General features: G+C 37.3%; 2 protein-coding genes across 3 annotated transcripts; both read right to left on the bottom strand.

Annotated features, from left to right (window-relative positions):
* Positions 1–14,553: 14,553 nt before the first annotated feature.
* LOC104718982 (1-aminocyclopropane-1-carboxylate synthase 6) lies at positions 14,554–16,817 on the bottom strand. Its single transcript, XM_010436814.3, has 4 exons — positions 16,332–16,817; positions 16,106–16,237; positions 15,858–16,018; positions 14,554–15,761 (listed from the first exon to the last, which is right to left on the bottom strand). Exons 1-4 carry the CDS (start codon positions 16,509–16,511, stop codon positions 14,747–14,749), a joined length of 1,488 nt encoding a protein of 495 aa, XP_010435116.1. The 5' UTR covers positions 16,512–16,817; the 3' UTR covers positions 14,554–14,746.
* A 3,482-nt stretch (positions 16,818–20,299) lies between these two features.
* Positions 20,300–26,885, bottom strand: LOC104718993 (uncharacterized). 2 transcript variants are annotated; one of them, XR_015579141.1, is made up of 11 exons: positions 26,054–26,873; positions 25,683–25,875; positions 22,981–25,414; positions 22,841–22,894; positions 22,651–22,754; positions 22,489–22,546; positions 21,568–22,371; positions 21,261–21,463; positions 21,058–21,181; positions 20,763–20,969; positions 20,300–20,657 (listed from the first exon to the last, which is right to left on the bottom strand). XR_015579141.1 is itself a non-coding variant. In XM_087482909.1 (10 exons), the coding sequence occupies exons 2-10, from the start codon at positions 25,830–25,832 to the stop codon at positions 20,514–20,516; spliced, it is 4,368 nt and encodes a 1,455-aa protein (XP_087339035.1). In that variant the 5' UTR covers positions 25,833–25,875; positions 26,054–26,885; the 3' UTR covers positions 20,300–20,513. The 2 variants fall into 2 exon arrangements, 1 of the variants encoding a protein (XP_087339035.1); XM_087482909.1 differs by having other exon boundaries at positions 22,841–25,414; positions 26,054–26,885.
* Between the last annotated feature and the right edge of the window lie 161 nt (positions 26,886–27,046).

The raw sequence follows: 27,046 nt of genomic DNA, 5'->3' as shown, positions 1-27,046 counted from the left end.
GGGTTTACAAATGAGGTAACTAGAGTTTAGATTTTACAATTAAAACGGAAATATATGTCTTGAAGTGACATTAGTGCAATAGCCAAAGGTAAGTCCTTAAAGCACAAGACACCATCACACCCGGAATCGAGTCTCGTTCCCTACGAATGTATGGATTAGGCTAATGGGCCGGCCTGTTGTGGCCCAATGGTTGAAAAAAAACGGAATTATATATCGGTTTGTGTTTACAAATAAGGTGGTTAAAGTTTAAATTTTACCATTAGAATGAAATTATATGTCGGTTTGAATTTATAAATGAAGTGGTTAAAATTTAGATTTTACAATTAGAACAAAATTATATGTCGGTTTGAGTTTACAAATAAGGTGGTTAGGGTTTAGATTTTACAATAAGAACAAAATTATATATCGCTTTGATTTATAAAAGAACGGTTTGGGTTTTTTATTTTACAATAATGTATACAAATTTTGTTTCCTTATTTTATAAAGAGGTGAATAAATAATTGTCCCTCTATAATATAGTTTTCAAGAAAATTCCTGTTTCAGTTTTATACGATTTTCAACTTCAAACCAAACTCAAAATTAAACGAGGTAGACAAACACACTGATCACGCAATTATCCACTTCAATGTACTAATTTATACTTATATATCCCATAGAATTCTAGTAGACAAAATTAAAGTAATCAAGTAGACAAAATTAAAGTTGTATTATGTATAACTTTTACCAAAAAAAAAAAAAAAACTAACAGCATATCTATATATTTTCTGTTACGTACTATGTTAGGTTTTTTTCGTACTAATTTATATAAGTATAAAAAAACTATATAAGTATAAAAAAACTAATTTATATTATATACTATGTTAGGTTTTTTTCGTACTAATTTATATAAGTATAAAAAAACTATATAAGTATAAAAAAACTAATTTATATAAGTATCTATATAAGTATAAAAAAACTAACAGCATATCTATGATAGATCGAAATATTTTCTCAACCAAATCCTGACAAAGAAAACGGTACGAGAGTTTTGTGTATTTGTTATATATATATTTGTTGTGCGAAGAGGATTAAATATATGTTTTTTCTTGTATAGATTTTGTGTCTAAGTTTGTACTCCACCATGTCTTGTAATGCATTTTACAAAACCACTAGATTTGGATCTGTGCTAGAGCACGGGTAAATATTTCTTTTATTTATATTATAATTTTAGAATAAAATGTAATTTATATGATTATTTTTAAAAGTTTTTTGGGATAAAAAATTATGCAATAAAATCATATGCTAAATATGATGGTTAACTAACCTATTTTGTAAGTTTTATATTGTTAATTTTGTAATTTTATGTATGAGAAATTGTTATGTTTGTTGTTTATTTTTATTTTAATTTTTGAACATGTTTGGTGAAAGTGTTTTAATATGACACATGCTTAGGTAATATTTTATTTTTAACTGCAGAATGAAATTTCAGAAATCACGATTAAGTGTAATAATTTGCCAAGATTTTATTCTTTTTTATGCCTAACAGTATATATTTTGTAACAATACATGAAATATTAAAGAGATAATTTTAGAAATTGTATAAATCATTGGAATATTCTCTTTTTAAGAGGATTCTTTGGGATATTCTTAAGTGTATTCATATATCCTACAGATTGACCAATTAATCTATAACCTTTTTTTGTTACCAACCTATTTTAAATCTATAACCTATTTTGTAACCAACTTATAAAAATTATATAGTCTACAAAAAAAATTGTGTATTTCTGTTTTATTATATAGGGGATTCCCAAGAGGAAAAGTTATGAGTAGATATTTTGTTTTAAGCATGTCGATATTTAGATTTCCTAACAACAACAAAATGTTCTTTTAATCGCTAGAAGATATTTTGTTTTGGGGGAATTTCAAAAATACGCCTTTTGAAATACAATTGTTCAAAAATACCCCCTCTTTCAATCTTTACCAAAAAAGCCACTTAAAATTTGTGTGTAAGCTTATAAATATATACACAAATTACCTTTATATGTGTGTAAACTTTTTTTTATATCTTATTATATAAAGTATGGCTTCAAAAATTACTTATTCATAAGATCATGACATGTGTCAAAATCTTATTATGTTATAGATTATTAAAATAATAAAATTATTAAAATAAATCTTATTATTATGTTGTAAATTCTACAATTTTATAATTCTAAAGAAAAAGGAACTGTCTAAAAAAAACAATAATTCAAAAACATAAAAGAAATCATACATATAAATTTACAATAAATATACATGTAGTCATCCTAAAGAAAATCTTAAAAATTCTACAATAATTAAATTTATATAAAATCAATCATGCGTTATAATGAATTTTTTGGCCTAATCTTAAAAGAAAAAGAATTTAAATATAAAGATATGTATTCTCTCATATCTTTTTCATATATATAGAGAGAGAGGTAGACGTCATTCCAATGTATCAAACTCAATTAAAATTTTTAAACATGAGCACCACAAATGGAAACCAAAACTGTAAAAATAACAAAAAGTCAGCCAAGAAATGAATAGAACCATCTTATTATATAAAGTTTGATGTCAAAGTTACTCATTAACAAGATCGTGACAGGTGTCAAATATATTGATTAGATGTTGACATATGTCAATTTTTTTTTTATAAACGTAGGAGGACAACTATTTATATTTACAGAATTTTATATGTTTATATTTTTAAAAAATTATTTTTTTCAAATCGAAAAGGAAAACTAACAAAATCAATATATTTTCCATTGTATGCTAATTATATTATATGTGTGTTCTCAATAAAATTTGACATGTGTAAGCAAAAACTTAATTTATTAAGCATGTATATAAATCGATAAATAATAAATAACAAAGTTAAAAAGAATAACATAAGTTATTTAACATAATTTTAGTCGGATATAAATTGTATTTATCGTTGTAATATAAATTTTTATTGTAAGCAAGTACACAAAACCATTAAAGAATAATGAACTTAAAAAGAAAAAAATTCAATACATGATGTGTTTTTTTTGACAAACGAGAGCTTACTTTCATTTAAACAACCAAAGTAACAAAGTTACAGAAGGTTTTCCAAAGCAAAGCTTGGTGATAGACATAAGCAACAAAGTAAAGATAGAAATAACGACAATCATGTCCAAGAGGTGTTGGAGGTTTGAGTAGAGAAACAACAAACCGCAAGCTAGCTCAAGATGAGTCAATGCCACATTCACGGTTACGGCGGAAGTGTGGTAAGTGGTCCTTATCAAATTAACATTGGGACGTTGAGGAGATTTCCAAAGCCGAGAAACAAGATGGTTTGATCTGCTCAAGGGCAAGGAGGAGGGTGAATGGGGGATTAAGTTTGAAAGTGGCTTGTTTGAGGAGTTTTTGGTAACCATAGTCCATGAAGTAATGGTCATAATGCCGACACTCTTCAGCCTTTGCCAAGGGGAACTAACCTTCCTAAACTTGAGGATTTCTACTTGACTAAGATCAGGGTACATGGAAGGTATGAGGAGAAGGGTGGGAAGGTTCGGTAACCTCCTCTCCTTGGAGAGAAGATCATAATGCCGATCTTCCTAGAGCTTCCAGTTTCAGTGCACAAGTTGTAGGTTAACACTTGAGATAGCTCAGTGGACAGCTGAAACATATAGGGTAAGGTTGAGAGGCACCGGTAACCATCGCTCCATAGAGACGAGGTCATAATGCCGGTCCTCATCAAACATTGACAGTCATAAATTGAGACCATAGGCAAAACTAATTGCAGGGTTTGAAAATTAACTTTGCAACAACAGATCACCAATGGTTGATTATGTTTCAACTGCAGTCTTCGGACAATTGAATCCAAGAATCGACACAAGGGAAAGCTGTGGAAAAGCAAAGAAAAAGTCGGAACAGACCTGGGTTTATGAAGAACAAGGATTGGGTCTCGGGGCCTTATCACAATCTTGCACGGCTCCGGCGTAAAATCAGAGCTCCTGTCCAATTGCAGCCAAGCAAACCGCTTGGTGAGGCGATCGAGATCCAAGGAGCAGAGAGATGAAGGAATTGACTTCAATGGGAGCAAGTGGCAGAGAAGAGGGACAAAGTTGCGAAGGCTGTCTGAAGTCTCAGATCTGGCGTTGGACGGCTGGAAGCTCGTGAGAATCACCTCACTAAAGGCTACCACCGGAAGAGACAAAGGGAGAGGGAAGGGTTGAAGCTGAAGCATGACCGGAGTTTATTTACATGTTTTATGATGTTCATATATTTCACCATGTTTTACCATAGTTTATTTACACCTTTTGCATGATTTACTGGCTAGTTTTATCATTATTGAGTAGTTTAAGGTCTGTTTGTGCATTAGATAGGATTGGCATTGCATTTGCATTGTTTCTTGCATAATCAGGTGATTTGGATCCCAAGGAGCATGGATAAGTGCTGAAGAGGAGTAGAGCCAACAAAAGAAGCAGATAGAGGCTGGAATAAAAAAAAACCAAAACTCCTGGAAACTCATAGAAACCCACATCCAACCACAAAGACACAAGAATACAACACAAACAACAACAAAACAAGAAAAACAAAGGATTCTCAGGCTTAGATCAGCCATGGTCATGCACTCACCTATTTGCAGGAAGATTATGACCAACAGCAATAAATCCAACCCTCCTAGCAAGCTTCTAGCACCTTCCTAGCTTCAGATCTCTCAAGAACAGCCAAGAATCTCACCAATCTCTCCCAAAATCTCAAGAACACTTTTTTCTCTCTCTTTTCTCTCAAAACGATGAAACAGCGACCAAAAACTCTTTACAAAACCCTTTCTATCGACAAAACACTTAAATATCTTGGTTCAATGGTTTTTCCTAAAACAAACCGACCCAAATCGATAATTAAAACAATCTGGTCGAACTAGAAAAGCTGGTGTCAATCGACACTACCCTGGTGTCGATCGACACCCATCCCCAAATCCCCAATTTTGGTTCGCGGATGTTACAATTCTCCCCCACCAATATGGATTCGTCCTTGAATCCCGCAGCACTGTCCGTCCGCCAAGGACCTCTGTGCAACCGTCACCACGGCCCGCACATCCTCTGATCGGACTAAACACCGTCAACCAAGGTTCTCTGTACCATTGTCGCAACAGCCCGCACATCTACGTGAACCAATGGTCCACACAACCCTGACCCCACTGGTAAGCACAACACAAAAACACGAGATCTATTCCGACCTCTGAGGTCTACATCCAGTCATTATGCTCATACCCACTAACTAGACATTGTTTTCTCTCTCACTCACACATTCTCAGTTCACAACCTTCAAACTGCACCGTCTGCACTCTTAGACCGTCGCTGTAATGACCCTCATCGAAGCTAGAAATCCCGAAATAAAAAGTTCGAGGAAATGACCCTGAAAAGGCTCTGGAAGAAGAAGAAGAGAAATGAAGAATGAGACCCGGAGGATGCCCGAGGAAAAAATTATCGAGTTGGGAGACAGCCAACCCAGGACGGAGTGTCCAGACGATGGCCGAGAAGTGGCCGAGACGTATCGAGAGATGGTACCGAGTCGTACCGAGGGTACCGAGGCATATCGAGGATTGCCGAGAAATGTCGAAGAATGTCGAAGCGTGTCGACGATTGCCAAGACATGTCGAAGAATGTCGAAGCGTGTCGAAAATTGCCGAGAAATGTCGAAGAACGTCAAAGTGTGTCGACGATTGACGAGAAGTACCGAGGAATATCGAGGCATGTCGAGGATTGCCGAGAGAAGACAAAAACTGCCGAGAAAGACCGAATGTGCCAAGGAGTACTGAAGCGGTTGCGGTCGAGGACAGAGTTTTGTCGGAAGGTAGGACGAACGCCGGCGAAGTCGACAAAAATCCAGATTTTGCGGAGGTTGTTGGCGGTGCAAATGTGAAACGAATTTTTGCATTTGGCCAATGGGAATTCATGAAAACATGAATCTCAATCATTGTGTCTTTGAAACCACAAGAATAGAACATAATTATTATGTTTCTAGGTGTTGGACCAATGGGAGGAAGCAAAGTGGGGAGACAAAGGAGATATTCCTTTGAGTCTACCAAATCATGGGAGATAGGAGAGGAATCTAGAAAAACTTGGAGGCCAAGTGCTCGCCGAAGAGAAGAGGAGAGGAGAATCGAGCATTTGCACGCCATGCATTGGCAAGGTGCACCGCCCAACTGCTCTATATAAAGGAGGCCACCCTTCACATTACCATCACTTAGCTCAAAAGAAGAAGAAAAATAAAAGCTCTTAATTCTTGTTTTCTCTCAAGAGGAGAGAAACATCTTCGAAGCCGGGAAAGTGCTGTCGAGTTGAGAAGGGGTCGAGTCGAAGCGACGCTGTTGGTGAGAAGGAAGAGGCTGTCTGATCCGCGGTGATGTGAAGTCCGGAGAATCAATTTGCCAATCACTGTGAGTTCTGCGATCTTTGTGTGTTAGAATCCTTGGTAGGTTGTGTGGGGTGCTGCACGGGTCCTTCGGACCATGTACGTACCTATTGATTGTTGCATCTATTCTAGGTTCATGGTAGAACTAGATAGATAGATGATTGCATGCGTAAATGGTAGGATTCGCTAGAATTCATGTTATGAACATAGAATTACGCTAGGAATCACCTTGCATGATGAGAAGTGATTAGAATTGAGAAGCATAATTCGTGAGGAATTGATGCATGTTTAGCAATGTAATTTTTGCTTAAAATTTGGACCAAGGATTCGCATGGTGAGCAGAACTAATAGATTTTTGTAGCAAATGTGACTTGCTTAAGAATCGGATAGGTTAGTTTCATGCATGTAGAAAAATCTAGGCTGCTTGAATTGTAGTTCTCACTGCTTGTAGATTTTTGTGGTTGTTTTGCTTGAATTGCTTGCTAGTAGGCTTGAATTCTTGCTTGATGAGTTTATCACCGCTTTGGATGGATCCCGTTGACCTCCATCTAGTAGACGGGTTGATTGGTGTTGAGGTTATGGTTTAACTTGAAATAACTTTGTGGTATTTCTTGTTAACTGCATGTGTTGTGGTAGTGCTAAACTCTTAGTGTTTGCTAACCAATGAGTTGTAGCGTGGTCTTAGCTAGTCTCTTGAATTGAGGAGAGTTCTTGAGTCGTAGCTAGGATAGAGTGTCTGTTGTCTGTTCTATGTGAATGTTGATTGTCTCACGGGAAGTTCCCAGTGCACACTTGCGTGAGACAATGTCATGTCTAGTTGGCCACTAGAATGACCGCTACTAGACGTCGTAGCTTTTTGGGCTCACGCTGGTTACCTGTGTGGTTTCAGCGTGGGAAATTCTCTTTTGCTGGTTACCTGTGTGGTTTCAGCATTGGGTGTGTCAAGAAATGGAACAGAAATCGACAGGGCCCTTAGGTGAAAGAGTCTAGAGTGTACGAGTAACTTTGTAGGACTCTAGGACGTCTTGTTGTGGTTGTAAGTGTAGAGAGTCTAGAGTAGTCAAGTAACCCTTGTCTGACTTTAGGACGCCTTAGTGTTGAGAGAGGAGATTAGGTCGATCAAGTCGAGTGAGGACTGATCTAACCTTGTTGTTGATGTGATGCTTCCGCTAATGCTTTCGTTGCGTAGCTTTGATTAAGTGCGTAGTATGATAGAGTGCACAGCTCGGTTGAGTGCGTAGCTTGTTGTTGTTGTTTGTATGATTGCTTGCTTGTTTCCTTGCTTGTTCGGGTAGATGGGGTGGGATAAAGTAGAATGCATGTTTAGGTTGGGGTACCCAGGCTCACTAAGTAATCTTAGATTACTCATGATAATATTTATGTGTGCAAGGAGCTTAGTTGAGAGTAGAGCTGGAGCAAACGTAGGGTACCGGATAGGGTCGTTTGTTGTGTGTTGTTTGTAAAACACTATATATTTTCCTAAATGTATTCTATAAGTTTTTCCGACTCTATATGTATATTGCTTGATAACTTATTTTCAATGTAATAACTTATTAAGTAATATAAATTCGGTTTTTGGGGAAACATGGCAAGTTGCATCCGATACATTGGCCTTGTCCGGGCCAACATAACGCGCCAGGGCCGCGAGGGTTGCAAAGCCTAAGCGAACCTCGGCCCGGGCGGAGTCGCGTCCAAGAGGACTGGTCGGGAAGCTGCAGCTTCCGTCCCTCGGCCAGACTACCAGGATGCAATCTCTCGACACTGTGGCGACCCAGGGCGTTTCGTGTCCTTTTCCGGGGCATAGAGCAGTCCGGGGGTGCTACAGTCGTCCTCGAGCCATACCGTCTCACTCTCAGATTGTCACCCTCGAGATCTCGGTACCACGGGAACTACTCATCCCCTCCGGGGAACAAATCATCCCCTAGGAGAACTAATCATCTCCTCTACCGCTCTCAGGGTCGCAACTTGTCAAGCCCGCGGGGCACCAGGGGAACTAATCATCCCCTCGGGAGAACTAATCATCTCCCCAGCAGAACTAATCATCTCCTCCGGAGAACTAATTATCTCCTCCGGAGAACTAATCATCTCCCCAGGAGAACTGATCATCTCCCCATGAGCAAACAAGTCCTAACGTCTATAAGCATCTCCCGACCGGAACTACCTCTCGTGGTTCGCGTAAAACATCACAATGTCTTACCCACCACCATATTCCCTCACCGGAATATCACCACCATCATGACCACTCTTCAGGCCAACTCTAAAACATCTCAACCATTTGGGTGTCCTCACACTCCCTTTCCAAAAATAGGTAAGTTCTAACTATTCCTAGAACTTCCTGTTTGCAACTGCACTTTCCATAAATTGGCAAGATTTAACTATTCATAAAACTTCCCATTCTAGAACCCACATATCCTCTTAGCACCGTGACATCATCAATCAAAAAATCCTTGAGAACTGATCATCTCATCTGTGACCACTCTTTAGGTCATCCACTCAATATTCCCGCCACTCCGGCATTTCACATCCTTTTCCCCAAAAATAGACAAGTCCTAACTATTTATAGAATATTCTATTTATGGAAACTTTCCTTTTCTGGAACTTTCTATTTAAGGAAATTTCTCTTTTTTGGAACTTTCTATTTTCCTTTTGCAACGACCCTTTCCATAAATAGCAAAGCTCTTATTCCCTAGACACTTTGCATATTTAGTAACTTTCTATTTATGAAAACTTTCCATTTCTAGAACTCACGAGCGATTTCCTTTTCCACAAGATCCACAAATCACATAAACCAAAGAACTCCATTTTTATTAAAATACATAACTGAAATAAAAAAGAACAGAAGCTAAACTAAACTATGGGATTGGTGCCTCGCCCTTCCTTCGGCTGCACCCCTCCCACTGTCAACTGCTGCAATCTCGGACACTGAGGCCTGATATGTCCCATCTCCTTGTAGTAAAAGCACACTCGAATGTGTCCTCTTGGGACAGCTTGCCAACCTATGATCCGTGTTCCCGCACCCATAGCATCCCTGACCGCCTTGGTTTGTCACCGATGTGTCCTCCCGCTTCCTATTATGCCTTTGCTCTGACTTGTTACCCTTGCTCGGAATGCTCAGCTCCAATGTCTTCTCTTTCTGAACCGCTGGACTGACCACCACTACCTGTGACCTCAAGTCATCCTCTATCTCAGCTGCAATCTCCACTAGCTCCGCCCTCGTAGCGTAACTCCTCCCTCTGCAGTGGACCCTCAAGTCCTCATGAACTGCCCTCATGAACCTCCTAACCTGAGCCTCTTCAGACTCCATCGCTCGACCATAAGACAGAAGTCGATTGAACTCTAAGTCCAGCTCCCGTATCGACCGAGTCCCCTGAGATAACTGAAGGAACTGCACCTCCAACCGGTGTAACGCCTCCCCAGGAAAATATTTGCGGTTGAACTCCTCCACGAAGTCAGCCCAAGTCATCTCCCTTTGCACTCTCCTAGCAGCCACTGATCTCCACCACAACTGAGCGTCACCTATCAAGTTGTGGACCCCTATGTCTACCCAAAACTCCACAGGACATCACAGAGTCTGGAAGTTACGTTCCACACTCGTCCTCTACGCATATGCAGCAGTAGGATCCGTACCACCCAAAAACTGCGCAGTATCAATGTTATGATCTCCCTCAGCATAGACACATAACGAGCACGAGCTCTCACATCCGCAGCCACTGGTTGCTGCTCCTCCGCCACCACTGGTGGCACTACCTGAGCTTGAGCCGTACCCATTCCCGGTATCCGCTCCAACAGCTGTGTCAACAAGCCCGCCATATTAACACCTCCTACAGGGGCTCGATCTGCTAGGATTCCCACACCCAAAACCCTAGCACCATCGGCCACCCGAGCACTGACACCGCCCACACCGACCCCCTCGGCGCCTACGGACCTATCAGTACCACCACCAGCCACACTCATGGACCCCTCTTGGAAGTCCTACGACTAGCCGACACCCTCAGCTGTCACACTCTGCTCAACAGACTCACCAATTGCTGGGACTCTGCCCCCTACCATGACCACGACCGCGTCCCCGACCACGTCCGTGTCCACGACAAGTAACAGCTCCACCCTTAACCATCTACACTACCCAGAACAGAAAGCTAAGCACATAATTCAAAACCGCACACAAAGCACACATCTTACCGTGGAATATCATTGAAGGCTCGAAGAGGATGATACTAGGACTCCATACCACATGCAAATTGACTAACTACTCATAATCAAATTCATCACACAACATCATGCATCCAACAATAGGAAAATAATTCAACCAATTAAATTCTTAAACCGCTCTAAACCAAACCCCTTAACCGCCCTAGAACCGTAAGGGCTCTGAAACAACCCGACCCATTTTTTTTATTTTTTAATAATATAATTAAGCATTCCATACTATTTAATTAAACCAACCCAAACCACAACTCAACATTAAACCAGCAATAACCATAATACACAGCGGAAACATACCAATATTACAAAACCAATACATCATCAATCCAATAACATTCCTAACCAATCTATCCCACAACCTAGCATAACTCTATCCAAGGTTCCAATATAAACAATATAACAAGTCCAACAACACACAACCGAGACCCTAGATCATCCTCCTCCTCATCGCCATGATTCCACGTCACAAACCTGCACACCACAAGCAACAATTGAGATGCGTAAGTATTATCACAAATACTTAATGAGGCAATCCTCCCATCTACTGGGCTATACACACAAGCAACTGAGATACCAATGTTTAATTTAACAAATAACAACCAACCACAAACAAACCAAGAAAAATAGACGTCAGCCGCTGCTGACAGGAAATGGTGTCACCGACACCACCTAAGTGTCGATCGACACTCCACACTTGGTGTCGATCGACACCGGCTCTGCAACTTGTTTCTGCACGAAGCCAAAAATCGAAGATCCGCTTCCCAACTCCTCCAAATCGTCTGAAACTCATCCAAAACTCCTGGAAACTCATAGAAACCCACATCCAACCACAAAGATCAGTCATGGTCATGCACTCACCTCTTTGCAAGAAGATTTTGACCAACAGCAACAAATCCAACCCTCCTAGCAAGCTTCTAGCACCTTCCTAGCTTCAGATCTCTCAAGAACAACCAATAAGTTCACCAATCTCTCCCAGAATCTCAAGAACTCTCTTTTTCTCTCTTTTCTCTCAAAATGATGAAACGGCGACCAAAAACTCTTTACAAAACCCTTTATGTCGACAAAACACTTAAATATCTCGGTTCAATGATTTTTCCTAAATCAAACCGACCCAAATCGATAATTAAAACAATCTGGTCGAACCAGAAAAGCTGGTGTCGATCGACACTACCCTGGTGTCGATCGACACCCATCCCCAAAATCCCAAATTTTGGTTCGCGGATGTTATAATTAATTTTTATTTTTATTTTCAATTCTTACTAAGATATAGATTTGATATCATGTATTAATTGTGTTTGATATAAAATATTTAATTCTATGCATTAAGATGAAATGTGTAATTAAACTTAAAATATGGTTTATTATGATGTTATAGATATTTAAAAGGTACTCACTGTGCTATAAGAGTTTTTGGGTAAAAGCATAAAGATTAATAAACAATAAATATTATCTCTTTCATAAAACTTTAACCAAAAGAAAATATACTGCATATTTCAAATATTCATAAATTGTTATATTAATAAAAATTGTAAAGAAAAATTTGAGAAAATATTATAAAATAGATCAAAAAAAGTCATAAAACTCTTATATAATGAAACTGAGAGAGTATTAACATAAAATATGAGAAGTCCATATTCAATATTAAAATGTTACAAGATAAAATCTAAAAACATGTATATTACTACTTAATTATTGTCAATAATTTTTTTTAATTTTTAGCCATGTAATAACGCGAGCCTTATCTAATATTTTATAAATACAGTATAAATGCCTTTTAATAAAATTTTAAAAATCTTGTAAACCTTTTAAAAACTTTGTAAAACCTTTTTAAAATGTTTTAAAACTTTATAAATATTTGGATCAAGTTTAGAGGTAGTAGTTATTATCTAGAAGTGAACCATATAAAACTTTATAATTTTTCATATTTAAAAAATAGTATTTTTGAAAATGGATAGATGAAAGTAGTATTTTTGAAACAGAGTACACCAAAAGAAATATTTCTCAAAAATTCTCTTTTGTTTTGAACTATTCAATTATATTTTATTGTTAAACTTTAACTACTGAATTTGATAGGATTCACTTCAAATTTCTTACTTTTGCAGTAATCCCAACAGATGTTTTGAATGACATAGTTCTTAATTTTACTTTTGCACTAGGTTTCAAATCCATGCTAGGCTTGAGTTTTTTTTTTTTATATATACGATTTATGATACTTGTTAAAATGTTATTTATTTATACCTCTGTGTTAGTAATAATAATATGTATCCACGGTACAATCTTTTATATAGTTGTTTAATCTTTTGAATATTTAATTTAGTATAACTATTGAGAAGAATTTTTTTGGTTTAAATACAAAATAAACATTAAGACTAAACCATCATATAATATTTACTTGATCTTCGAAGTCACATCACATAAGGTAAACTATTTTTATTGTTGTATTTTATATTTGTATGCAATATTAAACGTTGATTCTCGATATGATTACATTAGAATTCTTGAAACTCTTATATGCAAAAATTAAAACTAAAAACTTTATATTATTATTACATTACAATATACAGAATCAACATATTCATTATTCTTCCTTATAAAAAAGGTGCACATTTATAATTGACATATAATGGTCTTTCTTTTGTTTGAACAACTTCAAAAACTTAATTGCTCAGCTTTCCCAACGAAAAGAAAAAATTATTTAACTTTTAACTACAACTATTAAGATGTCACTTTCATATCATAGTAAGTTCTTATTGCAACTTTAACATGTTCACTAAATTAACATATTTTCTATTTCTAAGAAATATATATATTTATTACTTTGTTTGGATATGTATTTATTCTCATAGAATACATTATGACAGTTTAAAATGATCCATCTTGTACAGAATTTGCCGACAATTTGGGAAAGTCAAAGCTAAAGCGTGAATTCAAAATTTTCAGGAGAATACCTATGAATATACGAATATAACTGGAAAGCTATTAATTCAACCTTTCTATAGATAATTCACTTATATTCATTTTTTTAGACTTACAATTGTAATTTCCCTCTTTGATTCAGTTTCCATTTGTATTTCCCTCTTAAAATACTCTTTTGGCAATTTTATCATTTTTATTACCAGCCTTTATGAAATTTTGGTCTGAGTTATAATGTAAAGAGATCTATTAGTTGTCGTACAATTTGTTAGTACATTATTTTATTTAAAAGTAATTATAAACAAATTTATTTTCATATATGTGAAAAACTTAACATAATTAGTTAGACTAATAATAATTGATTATTTTTATTAATGGGTTGATGCTCTCAGTTTTTTTATGCCCCTTACTTCTCCACTGATAGCATCCGCAACAATATAAGTTTGGTTTTTTTCCTTTGCCGAGACCAATTTTTGATGAATTCGGCGGCAAAGCAGTGTCCAACCGGTATAATAGATTATCTTATATATAAATAGAAAAATTTTATATTTATGTTATTTTCATAAGTTGTTTTTTTTTAATACAGAAAATATATTTTAAAATTCTTAGTTAATGAGATGCATAATCGTAATTAGACGTTTTAAATCTGATGTGAGTTTGCCAAAAAAAAAAAAAAAAAAATCTGATGTCCGTTTACACTAAATTTTTGGGCCACAAATAATTGCAACAATAGCTCAATATCTTGGGCTGATTTTGAGCTCAAATACTTCAAACAATTGTTTCTCTTCTTGGACAATAGCCCAAATTCTTCAACTTCCTGCACATGTATTTCCCAGTTTAGCGGCCCTTAAGCTTGTTTTAAAACGGAGATTCCACATTGAACCGGTCAATTTACCGGTTTACCATGTCCGGTTCCCGGTTATGCTGGTTAAATCAACGTTTGATTCTAATTATAATTAAAAATTTAGGCGTCAGAACTCAGAACACATGATTGGAAGTTTGGAACTAATTCATTGAGATATGAGTTATCTGTATAGACCGGTTTGACAACGGTTAACAAATTCTGATTTCTCATTTATATTATTCAATTGGTTAACATTACATTACATAGAGAGATACATTATAAAATAATTCAACTTTGATAGTCGTAGCTATACATTAAATTAGACAAATGTCACAATCAATGTTAAAGAAATTGATCTTTCAAATTTACGACTGGTCTCTAGTCAAAATATAAAACGTTCTTTTAAGTCTGTGCACGGACTAGCGGAGAAGGCGGCACAGGTGAATGAGGCGAGAAGAAGCCATCATCGAACCGCCTTTTGTCACTAAAGCTCAACCTGAGGTTACTCTGCCAACACTTCTTCTTCTTCTTAGCCATCATAGGTGCTGCAGCCACCGGTTTAGTCTCTTCCTCGAGTTGACTAGTGAACACTCTGATCCTCTCTAAAGCTGTCTCCATAGTCTTGTGATCCATGTTCGCAAAACACACTCTGAACCATCCCGGTTCGTGGCAATGAAACGAACCTCCTGGAGACACGTTCAGCTTCACCTGGTGCACGATCACGCGCCATAGCTCGGTTTCCGAATCGAATGTAGCTGTCTTCAAGAGATTTCTTAAATCCATCCATAAGAACAAACCGGCTTCGGCTTTTAACCAACCAATTCCTAAACCATCTAAACCGGTGGTTAACTCTTTGTGCCTTGCAGCTAACCGCAATTTGCTCTCGCGGATAAACTCGTCCACAAAGTCTTCATCAGACAACATTTTAGCGATCAAACGCTGCGTTTGCGACGAAACCAAACCGAAACTTGACATTTTCCTCGCGATCTGAACCACCCGGTCATTGTAAGAGTATATTATACCAACTCTAAAACCAGGCAGCCCCATATCTTTGGATAGACTATAGACAATATGAATCAAATCACGGTTACAATCTTCGATCTCCTCGATCACTTCAGCAACACTTATAAACTCAGATTGACCAAACGTAGTAGCGGCGTAGATCTCATCCGCAATAAGATGAATCCTTTTCTCATTGGTGAAGTTAACTAGAGACTTCAAACATTCCCGGTCTAATGTCGTACCAAGCGGATTCGAAGGATTCGTCATAAGCAAACCCTTAACCGGAATATTCGATAACAGCGCCTTTTCATACGCATCTTCCAAAGCTTCCACCGTGATCTTAAACCCATCAGAGCTGTGACAAGTAACAGGTACAAGATTCACTCCGGTTCTCCATCTCAAATCTCTATCAAACCTGAAAACCAAACCAAACCAAATTTAGATAACCAAACCAAACCAAAACTCTACTGTGACTCAGTGAACAATATGATGATGATCTTTTTGAACATACCCTGGATAATAAGGAGTTGGTACTAAGAAACCATCACCAGGATTAGCTAAACAGAAAGCAACGGTCTCGTGTGCTCCTGTTGCGCCGCCGCTCATAACAATCCGGTCAGGATCAAACTTAACTCTGTTGTTTCTTGTCTTCTCCATAAACTTCGCTACAGCCTGAAAAAGGAACAATAAAGTTAGAATATTTTGAAACCAATCAAAACCTAAAAGTGATGAAACTGGCTTTGAGTTCAGAGTACTTACTTGTCTAAATTCAGGTAAGCCATGATAATCTTGGAAGATTGCAATGTCACTGAACTGATTCACACCTTGTTCTGTACAAATCGAAGCTTCTGGATGTTCTATAACCCATTTACGCATCAAATCACCACAGAGCTACACAATTTGAGTAAACAAATCCACCAAAGTTAGGTTACAGTAACAGAGAGAGAAGAAAAAAATAAAGTTTGGATTTTTATTTGTGAATTACCTGATTTTCAGCGAGACCCATTTGGATAACACCATCAGGTCTATCAATTGGGTGAAATGGGTTCTCTTCATACGCTTTCCAACCCTCGAAATAAGAAGAGTTCTCGCCGTGGCCGTCACCGGAGGCGATTCTAGACAGTAGGTTAAGATCTTGCTTCTTCTCTGTTGCTAAAGATACCATTTTTGTTTTGTTTTGCTTCTTAGATGATTCTCTTTTAAAAGGTTTCTTCTTTTTGTTGTTTGTTTTGGGTGGTGTTGAGATTTAGAAGTTATGGGTTTGATGTGTTGGGAAGTGAGATTGTGTTTGTGTATATATACTGTGTAGAGGGTTTAATTTCAGGTGTACACACCGAGTAAGTGTAGCGTTGTAGTAGATTACAATGAAAGTTCCATGAAAGAACGTATAAAATTTCAATATGGTCCTTAATGTTTGTTATAGTTTTGTTTGACTTCCCTGAAGTTTGAATTGTTTTGTTTTTGTGTTTTTGGATGGTGGGTTTGAACCAAAATTTGTGAAAAAGAGGGGTCATTGTGGGGAAGATTGGAACGAAATTGAGTGGTGGGGGGACCTGCGAACATGAACATTAAAGTCCAATTCTATATTTGGAAATGAGTCATCAACTTGAATTTTACAAGATCAGAAATTGTATATTTTGATGGTGGAAAAATGGACCGGGGAAAACAAGTATACAGTATATTGTTGACTAATGGAACAGCATATTTCTTCTTCCATAAATAATAAAAATAAAATCCAGGTGCAACATATTCCAATATAGTGATATACTGACTCTTTAATAAACGAAATAAGTGTTTTATTTCAAGGGGGACCAAATGTATAAATTTTCATATATAATTTCGTCGAAAAAGAGAATCCCTTAAATATTTTCATTTTTTAATATCAAAGAAAATAAAAAAAATTATGAAAATAATTATTTTTAGTCAATACTTTTAGATATATGTAAAAAAAAGCAATTATTATATCATTGTTTATGTAGGTTTTGGCAAGGCAATTAGGTCATTTTTTATATCGTCATGGTCATGGTGACAAGTGACAACAAATCTCTTGTAAGAATTAATTGGCATTTTGCCCTATATTACCATTTGCGTGATTAGCGATAACAATACTAGTATTAGAGAACTACACTTAAACATCACGTCGGCATAAACAAGAATTAAATGAAGGTTGGAACAGTTGAACTGTGCCCGTTATAATAGACATTAATATTAGGACTGTTCTTGCTTTTGATTAGAAGAGTCTTTTATGTAAAATAAAATTCAAAAAAACTATATGCAAATTAGTCATTGGAGAAGGTTGGGATCTCCACCTTCTCTCCTTAATAATGCACTCATCAAACACGTATTGATGATTGATGATATTTCAACCCCATTTACTTGTTTTTCTCCTCTGGACACCATTCTTTAATGTTGTTTTCATTAACTAATGATGTTTCACTTGACAGCTTAGAAAAAGCTAATACGAAAAAGTGTAAGCAAACATATAGAAATCACAAAATTCGATTTGTTTCTACATTTTTAGAATGCCTTTATTAAGTAGTGCGAATATTATATGGCTCAAATCCTTATTAGTATTGCATAAAAGCTAGGGATCAGTGATTATGACGATAGTGGCAGACATTGGACCACAGATTATCGTGAATGAAATAAATGGCAGCCTTAAAGACCAGTAACATTCCACGAAGATTTTTCCAGTCAAAATCCAAAAAACAGTAAAGGAAAGATTTTTTTGAAGCCTTCACTTTGACCACCAAAATCTCAACGACTTTTTTTTTGTTTTGTTTCATATCTTTATTCAGGTATTTATTTAAATTTTAAAGCTTTTTGTTTCTTCATTTTTTCAGATAAATTGAATTCAAGGAAATGTTTCTTTAATTTTACTTTAATCAGACCCATTTTTTAAAATTTAATTTTACTTTAATCATACCAATTTTTTTGGTCAATACACTAATCATAAATGAAAATAATTAAGTCTAGTTTCCACTTAATTGCTTAATTTGACAGCAAAGCTAACCATATACTACTTTTTTGATAGTGTCAACTGTCAACGGTTTTAGTTGACGACATAGTAAAGACTAACGAATCAACTTTTTTTTTAGTTAACATGTGTGGGTCGATAGAAAAACAACGACCTTTGTATCTAGTTTTACTTTTATTGATAAACTCTCATCTCATTTGTTTTTTTCTTTCATTTGACCTTATATTCTTTAATGTATTGGTTTGCACTGTCATAACATCGTGGTTTCTAGTCTACAAGTCAAACAATAATATCAGTATTGTCTTTTCGGTATTGAAAACTAGAATTTGGCTTCTGTCAAGGCGTTGCATTTTTTCTGAAGACTTGGTGTGTTTAACCCCTAAACATATATGGTTAGTCTACCTTTCGATAAATCGAAATTTAATTGAATTGTTCGAACTTAAAAGTAAAATGACTGCGTTTTGACAATGGCCTAACAAATAAAATTCTGCATGTGCCAATGACCGAATTCAAAATCCAACAATCCAACTATTATCTTTGAAAAGTGAAAACCTCTACTATTAAATTCATTTGTTTAAGTTGGTGGAACATGTTGTATTGGCAAAAGAATAACGTATTCAAAGATCAATTTTTTCTGTGTCTCCACGTGAATAAGAAGCTCATGTTAAGGACCCGGAATTTTGAAAAGTATACTATGTTTTAAGCACATCATAATATACGGGACCTTTAGGTCCCGGACCTATAATATACTATCAGTATTAAGTTATTAAATAGCTTGAGGTTAATATTACTTAAGTCTTGGTAGTTTTTTGAGAGTAGTGATCAAGATTATGTGCAACTACTACGTAAAGAATGTATCATGAGCCGATCTTAGAAATTCTTTTGTTTCCTATATATAGAAAAGTTGGAAAAAAACAACGATGAAATATCATCAAAATTAATTTCCAACATTTTTTTTCTTCATTGTAATCTGTCTAAAGCTACAAAACATTTAATTGACTATGTAGAGAGACTGACATTTTTTATAGTGGAAAATTTAAAACTTCTTTCAAAAGGAGAACAAGAACATGCAGAAAAATTGCCTGATTCGTCCTGTCGACCAAACACGCCAATTTTGACATAAGTTTTTATCACATTTATCATATGTTTTGATGAGAAATTAAAATCATAAAACTTAAGTAAACACACATATTTAAATGCGTCAAATTGGGAAACTTCAAGTGTTTTCAAGCGTTTACAGATCTTCAAAGTCGTTCATAATTCACATCACTCAACTTATTTTCTTATAACAATCTAAAAATGCCACGTTGATACTCATGCAAATATTGATGGATAAGAGCAATTATTAATATACAAACTAACTAAAAGCTTCAAACACTTGAAGATGTTTGAATAGAAATTTTTATTGCAAAGTCAAAATTTATTAGTGTTCGTATAGAAAAGGAATGCAAGAGTAATTTGAGATTTTCAGACTAGCTACGTACGTGTAAAACACATTCGATAACAATGTAGACTTAAATTTTTTTTTTTAGTTTTGTTAAAATGTCGATAGACCTTAGGGTGTATTGAATCAATGATTTTGGAGGATTTTATGGGATTTAGTAAATTTGGAATTTTGATAGATTTTAGGGAAGTTGATTTGATTTATGGTAAAATACTTTCAAATCCCACCTAAAACTATGAGATTTAGATTTCTGTATTTTAAACTCAACAAATACTCTCAAATTCTCCAGAATCCCTAAAACTTATTAAAATCCAAATCCACAAACTATTTTGAATAACAGTGGATTTTAAAGTAGATTTTTAAATCATCATTTCAATAATAGTGGATTTGTAACATAAGACGTACGAATATAGAAATTTTTAAAAAAAAATGTCGATACAGAAAATTCATTTCAAAAAACCATTTTACAACACAATTGATTTTTTTTTTTTTTTTTTTTTGGTACACTTTCGTAAAAAGAAATATGCATATCTGATTTAATAATGATCTCGTATATATTTAAGTATATTGTTTCATATACAAATAGGAAAATGTCTTTCTTGTTCTCAGACACACAGAGGAACGTTCTCGTTCTTACTTCTTAGGATAGCCTCCTGAGAACATAGATATGGACTCAACATGAGTCTCTAAAACTAAAACCCGAGCAAAATGAGGAACATGTATTAAGACTGTCCTGGCATTGGCTGTTACAATAAGCAAGTGCCCAACTCAACACTGTGTCTTGTTAGAACTACTTTGCGTTCACTGGCCCATTCTAGGCGATAAGAGAGGTCAAGATGGTGAACAAGCTGCTTTAGCAGCTCTGCGTGGCTTATGTTCTTTGAGTTTTCCTGTTTGGGGTGTCACACCGAGAATATTAAGTATTGGTTTAACGCCACATATAAAAGGGCTTTGTTGAGTTTTAAAAATGAGATAATGATAAACAGTATAAGTACCTGAAGAGCAAGTTCTTGTTCGTCGCTTGTGATACTTGAGATCACACTTGTCCGAGAAGAGTTCGATGAAAATCCCTCCCATGGATGGATAAATATCAGTTTTGTGCATTGAACTGGTGTGAGACTTCGGCTTAGTTTTTCCCACCAAACTGATCCTAGTGACCACCATCTGATCATCAAACCATTTTCTGAGAACGCAACCAATCCCTACAATTCAAAGAGATTTTATTTTTCAGGAACTTGTTGACTTTGAAAGGTAAGTGCAGGAGCTACAATTTCTTTATATAAATTTCACCTCTCCATCTCGTGAAAAGCTGAGAGCTGATATAGCTGTTGTTACAGCAGATTCTGAAGCTCCTCTCAGAAAATTTGGAAGACCCGGAGGTCCACTTGCATCCAAAACCCTTATTTTTGTCATACTGAAATGCAAATTACAGAAACGACTAAGAAACTGAGATAAAAGTGGGACGAAAATACAAAGCATGTAAGATTTTGTACCTTTGCATGTCATATATGCGGATACAGGTATTGTTGATCTCTGTGATAGCATCGCCAATTGCTAACCTTGTTGATGAATCGTTTAAGATTACCATTGGAAATACACGCACAATTTCTCTCAGCGTAACCATTGAGGTTTGCAGGCAAGTTTTACGCATGACAGTGTTGCTTGGGTCCATCGTTTGAAGAACAAAATTAACTACCTGCAATATTTTCCGAACTGTATTACAAATCTCATTACGGACAAAATGTCTTATTTATTCAAATCTCAACTCTCCTCACTGAAATGTAAATAGATGCGACAAACCTTCTCAAGATGCAGGACCAAATTTCTCGGAGCAGCACGGACTACTCTGATGAGAGTTCTGAGAGATACTACATGAACAGGAGAATCAGAAGCGGTAGACCATATTTGGCTCTCTATAATGCTAAGAAAGCCAAGGACATCCGCCATGGCTAAACTTGGAAGAAGAACTTCGACCAGAGTCTCCTTTATAGACGATGGTACCGCTTGATGTGCTCCGGCTGAGGAACTGACACACTCTATCTGGAAAAATATGTCTGAAACTATCCGAGGAATGTCAGGTCCGATCCATGTTTTCCATGTAGTCTCCATTCCTTCTGAGAGAAGCTCCGCCGCAGTCGAACTGTATTTCTCACTCATGGCCATAACCAGGTTCAACAATTTGTGGACGACTAGCATGGCTAGACCAGGTTTTACTAAGCTTGGGTACCAGATTGATAAGGCAGCCGCAACAATGATGTGAGCTGCCATTGCGTCCTGACTTGTTCCCCCAACGCAAGAAATCCAGTCTTGCATTTCAAAAGATTCAAGCCAGGAGAGTAGTTCTGCTTCCTCAGCCTGAGAAAGTCGTTGAGCTTGATTGATATGCTCAGAGTCCAGACTGTTTGCGGGGTTTTCTTCCCCTTTGCTAAAAATTTTAGGTTCGTTCAGACTGATTCCAGACAGGGATCTCACCAATTCGGCGTGTTCAGATGCGTGATCATTGCATAATGGAAGAGGTATTGCTAAAGAAGCAGTGTGGTGGAATATAGATCGAGCAGCCATACGGACTTGTTCGCTGTTATCTTGCCAGAAAGTTACCAAAAGCTACAATAAAAACAAAAAAAAATAGAGGAAAAATTTAGCTGTTTTGCAACTATTTAGATATTATACAATATCATCTCAAGCCACATAATATCTGGTGCAGATAGCCGAAGAACTCACCTGGAGTAATGGTGGATATTTCTCTGCCAGATTTCGTGTGTAGAATGCTGCCAAGTTACTGTAAGGAAAAAAGAACGAAAATAGTTTTGACATGTGGGAATAAAACATGAAGATATAAACCTTTGCAAGAAGAAAGATGGTTATAAGGATAACATGATGTACCTGCTATATGTGGCTGTGGAATGTGACAGACTTATCATGCACTGAGCAAGCGACACCATCATCACTGACCTCAACGCAGAAAACTCCGAAGATGATTTCCAGAGCTGGAATTTTTTATGAAACCTCAGTGAAAGAACGATATTGTTGAAATATGTGAAGTTGTGACATCAATAGAGGTCATCAAGAATACCTCAAGTGTTGCATTCAAACCCGGGAATGCTAATGTCAATGACCCTTTGTCCCCCTGCAAACAGGGGGTTACAGTAAAACTCTCTGGCCTTTTTAGCTTTAGATGTTCTACTAGCATTTGATCAAGTTCAGAATCAATACCCCACAAATGCAGAAAGGATAAACTAAATCGAATTAGATATTCCCCAATTGCCTTGTCCATGTGAACAACTTCTGCAGGGTTATCTAGAGTCTTCTGCACTGGGGACTTGTCATTTGAAGTCATCTGCTGGACAGTTGGCTTATCGTTCTTCTCTTCTAGCATCTTATGCATATCAGAGTTTTCATGTGTTTGACAAGCAACAGCTAAAGACGAAAGATCGAAAATCAGAGTAGATATTCCAGGGAATGGGCAAGTGCATTTGATGGGAGGGTATCTAATGCTTTGGAGAAGAGACGAAGCATCAGAACTCTCTTCTTTAGCCTTTTCCTGTGAAGCACTTGGCTTAGATGATGATAAAGAAGCTGCTCGCTCGTAGTTCTTCAAATAAAACGGTTTCCTCTCTTCGTCTACTGGAAAAAGCAAAGAGGAAACTGATGTATTTCCATTTAGCACAGCGCCAGAATGAGATTTCTCACTGATGCCTGCACAGAAATGATCAAACATGGAATGTGAAGCTGCCCCATGGAGGACACGTTCTCGAGCACCTGTCTTCACATCCCAAATGTACAAGACATCAATTGGATCTGATTTTCTCGAAAGGGAGCGGAAAAGACATGCAATGTAGCCTCTTGTACCATCCCAAACGACTTTTGTAGGGTAGTTTGGGTGCCCAGGAAACATCCTTTCAACCCGCAAAGTCTCAAGAGAAGAAAGAGCAACACATGAATCATCCCCAACAGATAGAAAGCAATTGCTCCACGGTCGTTCTGTTCGAGCTGGTGCTAAAATGATCTGGCGCACCGGAGCAACATGATGGTGCATGATCATGACTACATTCCCGCTTTCGAGATCCCAAATGCGGATGGTACAGTCCATACTTCCGGAGATCAAAACATGAGAAGAATTACATCCATTTGCATCCCTAAACATTCGGTGCGCTGCTAAGCATAGAACAGATCCTGTATGCCCCAATAGACGCTGTCTATAGACGAAAGGATCAGTGTCTGATCTCGGGCTTGAAGCAGGTGAATCAAGTCCATGAAGAAAATCAAACTTTGCAATTTCTATCTCACCACTAAAGAAACCATAGACAACAGCATATGGAACATACATGTTCTCAGAAATAACCATGGAAGATGACACGCACTGTCCGTTGTCACTAACAGAGGTTTGTACATCACTTTCAGTACTGCATTGACTTCCTGAATGAGAAACACCATTTTCTGCACTAACCGAGCCTTCAGGATCTAAACAAGAGCTTGAAATCCAATCAGCAAAATAGGAGCCTTCTCCAAGCAATTTACGCTGAAATTCTCTTTCACTACCATTTCCTAAGCAAAGTGACCAGACGGTTATATGGGGCCTCCACTGAGAAGGTTGTTCAATATCACAACAGGTAGACTCAACGCGAAGAAGACACTGCCTCAACTGTACAAAACAAAATGTTGATTTCACGGAATGCTTATCAGGGGCAGTAACAATCTCACCCAGGTTTTTATATGTAAAAGCTCCATCTATATATGACATAACAAACAGCACAGCAGAACCACTTTCATCCCACAGCACAAAAGTTTCAGAAATTCTATTATCTCCATCACCTTCGATAGTTGACGTACTAGAGTAAAGCATCATTGCTTCTTTAAAACGAAAATTTGAAGAACAGTTTTCAGAACACAGAGAATTGTCAACGAAAGATATCTCTCCTATTGCCTCCTGGCGATTCAACAACCAAAAGACACACCTATTCTTCGAAAAAAAAGCAACAAGATTCCCTCGGGTTATTACTGATATAGCTATCTCCCCTTCATTTAACCAGTTTCTAGACAGGGTTGAGCCTTTGCTCGGTTCAGATACATCTTCACCCTTCTCAGAGTTCTCTGACACTGGAACCAACTGCAGCCTACCAGATGAATCTGCCATGAGCAATAATTCCTGCTCCTCCAACTGAACCACACCCATGAAATTCAAATAACCAATAGATAAATTCCCATGGAAAACTGTATGAACAATCGTAAGAGTATAAGTATCAACCACCACCACAGTGCATCTCGACGGTTTTCTATTCTGAACATCAGTATCTGCTAAAGTCTCAGCCCCATCAACAGTATCAACAGAATGAGTATCGATATAAGAACATCCAACACACACGTATCTAGGCTCTGATGGCAAAGTGCACAGAATCGATGGACTTCCCACCCAAGGAGGTAACTTTCTTCGTCTTCTACAGTGCCCGCTACTTCTACTCCATACACACAGCACACCATCAGTACAAGCACTAATCAACGCAGAACAGTTAACAAAGGGATCCACATTACTACTATCTGAAGAATCTGATGTAACTCTGTTCCCTGAAACCGTAGTAGTAGGATCACAAACAGCAAGATCCACTATTGGTGAAGTATGGCCACACAACATAGCAATCGCCTTAACCTCCTGATGGATCAAAATGACATTTCCAAGTTAAGTTAAGAGAATTTGAACTTGATGAATCTGAATTTGAACTAATCATTATATCAGCAGTGGTTCCAAGCACAACAACAATGTATAACAATGAGGCATGACCTAAGAGATCTGTATCAGAGAGAGACCTAATCGAAGAGGCTATATATATCTTTCATTGTAAATCAAATTTTAACTAAAACCATAGATATTACGAAGAAGAAGAGAATCATTTGGAGGACGAATGAGAGAGACGAGTTACCGAATTGGACTCGGAGGACCTCCACCAGATGATTGACCCATCGGATCCACCGGTATAGAGAGTCGGTGGATTGGTCAGAGCGGCTGTGGCGGTGACTCGATGAGATGGCGGTGCTCGAGACCATAGACAAGCCACGGATCGGCACTTCATCGCCTCCAATCAAGCCGTTTCAAAGCTTCAACGAACGAGTCAGCTGCCAAAAAAAAAAATTTCTTTTCGATATAAATTTTTTCAATATAATTTTTTTTTTTTTTTTTCTTTCTAGTCCCCATCAATATAAAATATGATCGTGATTATTGTGAAATAAATAAGGGAAACAAGAAACAGATGAGATTATAAATACATTCCCAGTAACAGAATTCAGATTTTACGTTTTCCGAAATGTCTACGCTAATCTTTTCTCTCTGCTTCTTCATCATCCTCTCTCTGATAACGTTTGTATTAGCATACTACCGAGGGACCGTCTTCAACGTCTTGGCTCACGTACTCGATCGAATCGTTGAAACAAAACGTTATCTTCTTCCTCGTCGAGCTACGCCGTTCTTCAGAGTTGGTCTGCAAGAAACCTTATCAAAGAATCAATATGCGTTAGTCAAAACCATCACTTCTCTAGCTTTCTTCAACCTCTTTAAACTCTTGAATGAGTTCCTGAAACTGCAAGAAGATTGGCTTCTTTGGCTCGTCGTTGTCACGGTCTACGTCTTCTCGCTAATTGCCATTGACGTTTTGGTGATAGAGGACGATCTTGGTTTTTCCGATGGTATACTCAAATCTCTATACGGCGTATTGCTTTCTCGGCTAAAAGTTTCAAACTGGATCGTTCACATCTTATTCTCGCTGATGATTCTCTTCAAGAATCTCAAACCGCCGCATATGGAGATAATCACAACCGTTCCAGTTCCACTCAACCAAGGCCCCGCCACCTCCGAATCTAGCACCGGTCGATCAACCAGCTGGCTCCAAAGCACCTTTCCAGCACCGCGAACTCACTCCCAAGATATCATTGTGGCGTCTATGACAATAAAGTTCGACGAACCACCAACAGAATCTAAAGATGCTTCAGCCAAATTCGCCGGCGAATGTTCAGAATCCACCGCCTCCAAATCCTCCGCAGAGGTTTCAAAATCCGAAGGAGCATCCAAATCCGCCGCAACTGCCGCCGCCGAGCTTGCAACTCCGCCCGATATCGACGGAGTGAACGGCGAGTCGAAATGGGCCTACATCGCTTGTGTTGTCCTCTTCATGGGCTTGTTTCTAGCCAGAAAATAGAAAATAGGAGTCTAATGGGCTTATGTTTTTTGGCCCGTAAAAAAAATTGATAGTATATTTTTCATAGTATAGTCTAAATAGGAGTCTAAAAATGA

The sequence above is a fragment of the Camelina sativa genome, chromosome 2, assembly GCF_030686135.1.
Source record: "Camelina sativa cultivar CO46 ecotype springtype chromosome 2, ASM3068613v1".
Taxonomy (NCBI): domain Eukaryota; kingdom Viridiplantae; phylum Streptophyta; class Magnoliopsida; order Brassicales; family Brassicaceae; genus Camelina; species Camelina sativa.
Note: the sequence above shows the minus strand (reverse complement) of the source record. Positions and strands in the feature narration are given on the sequence as shown.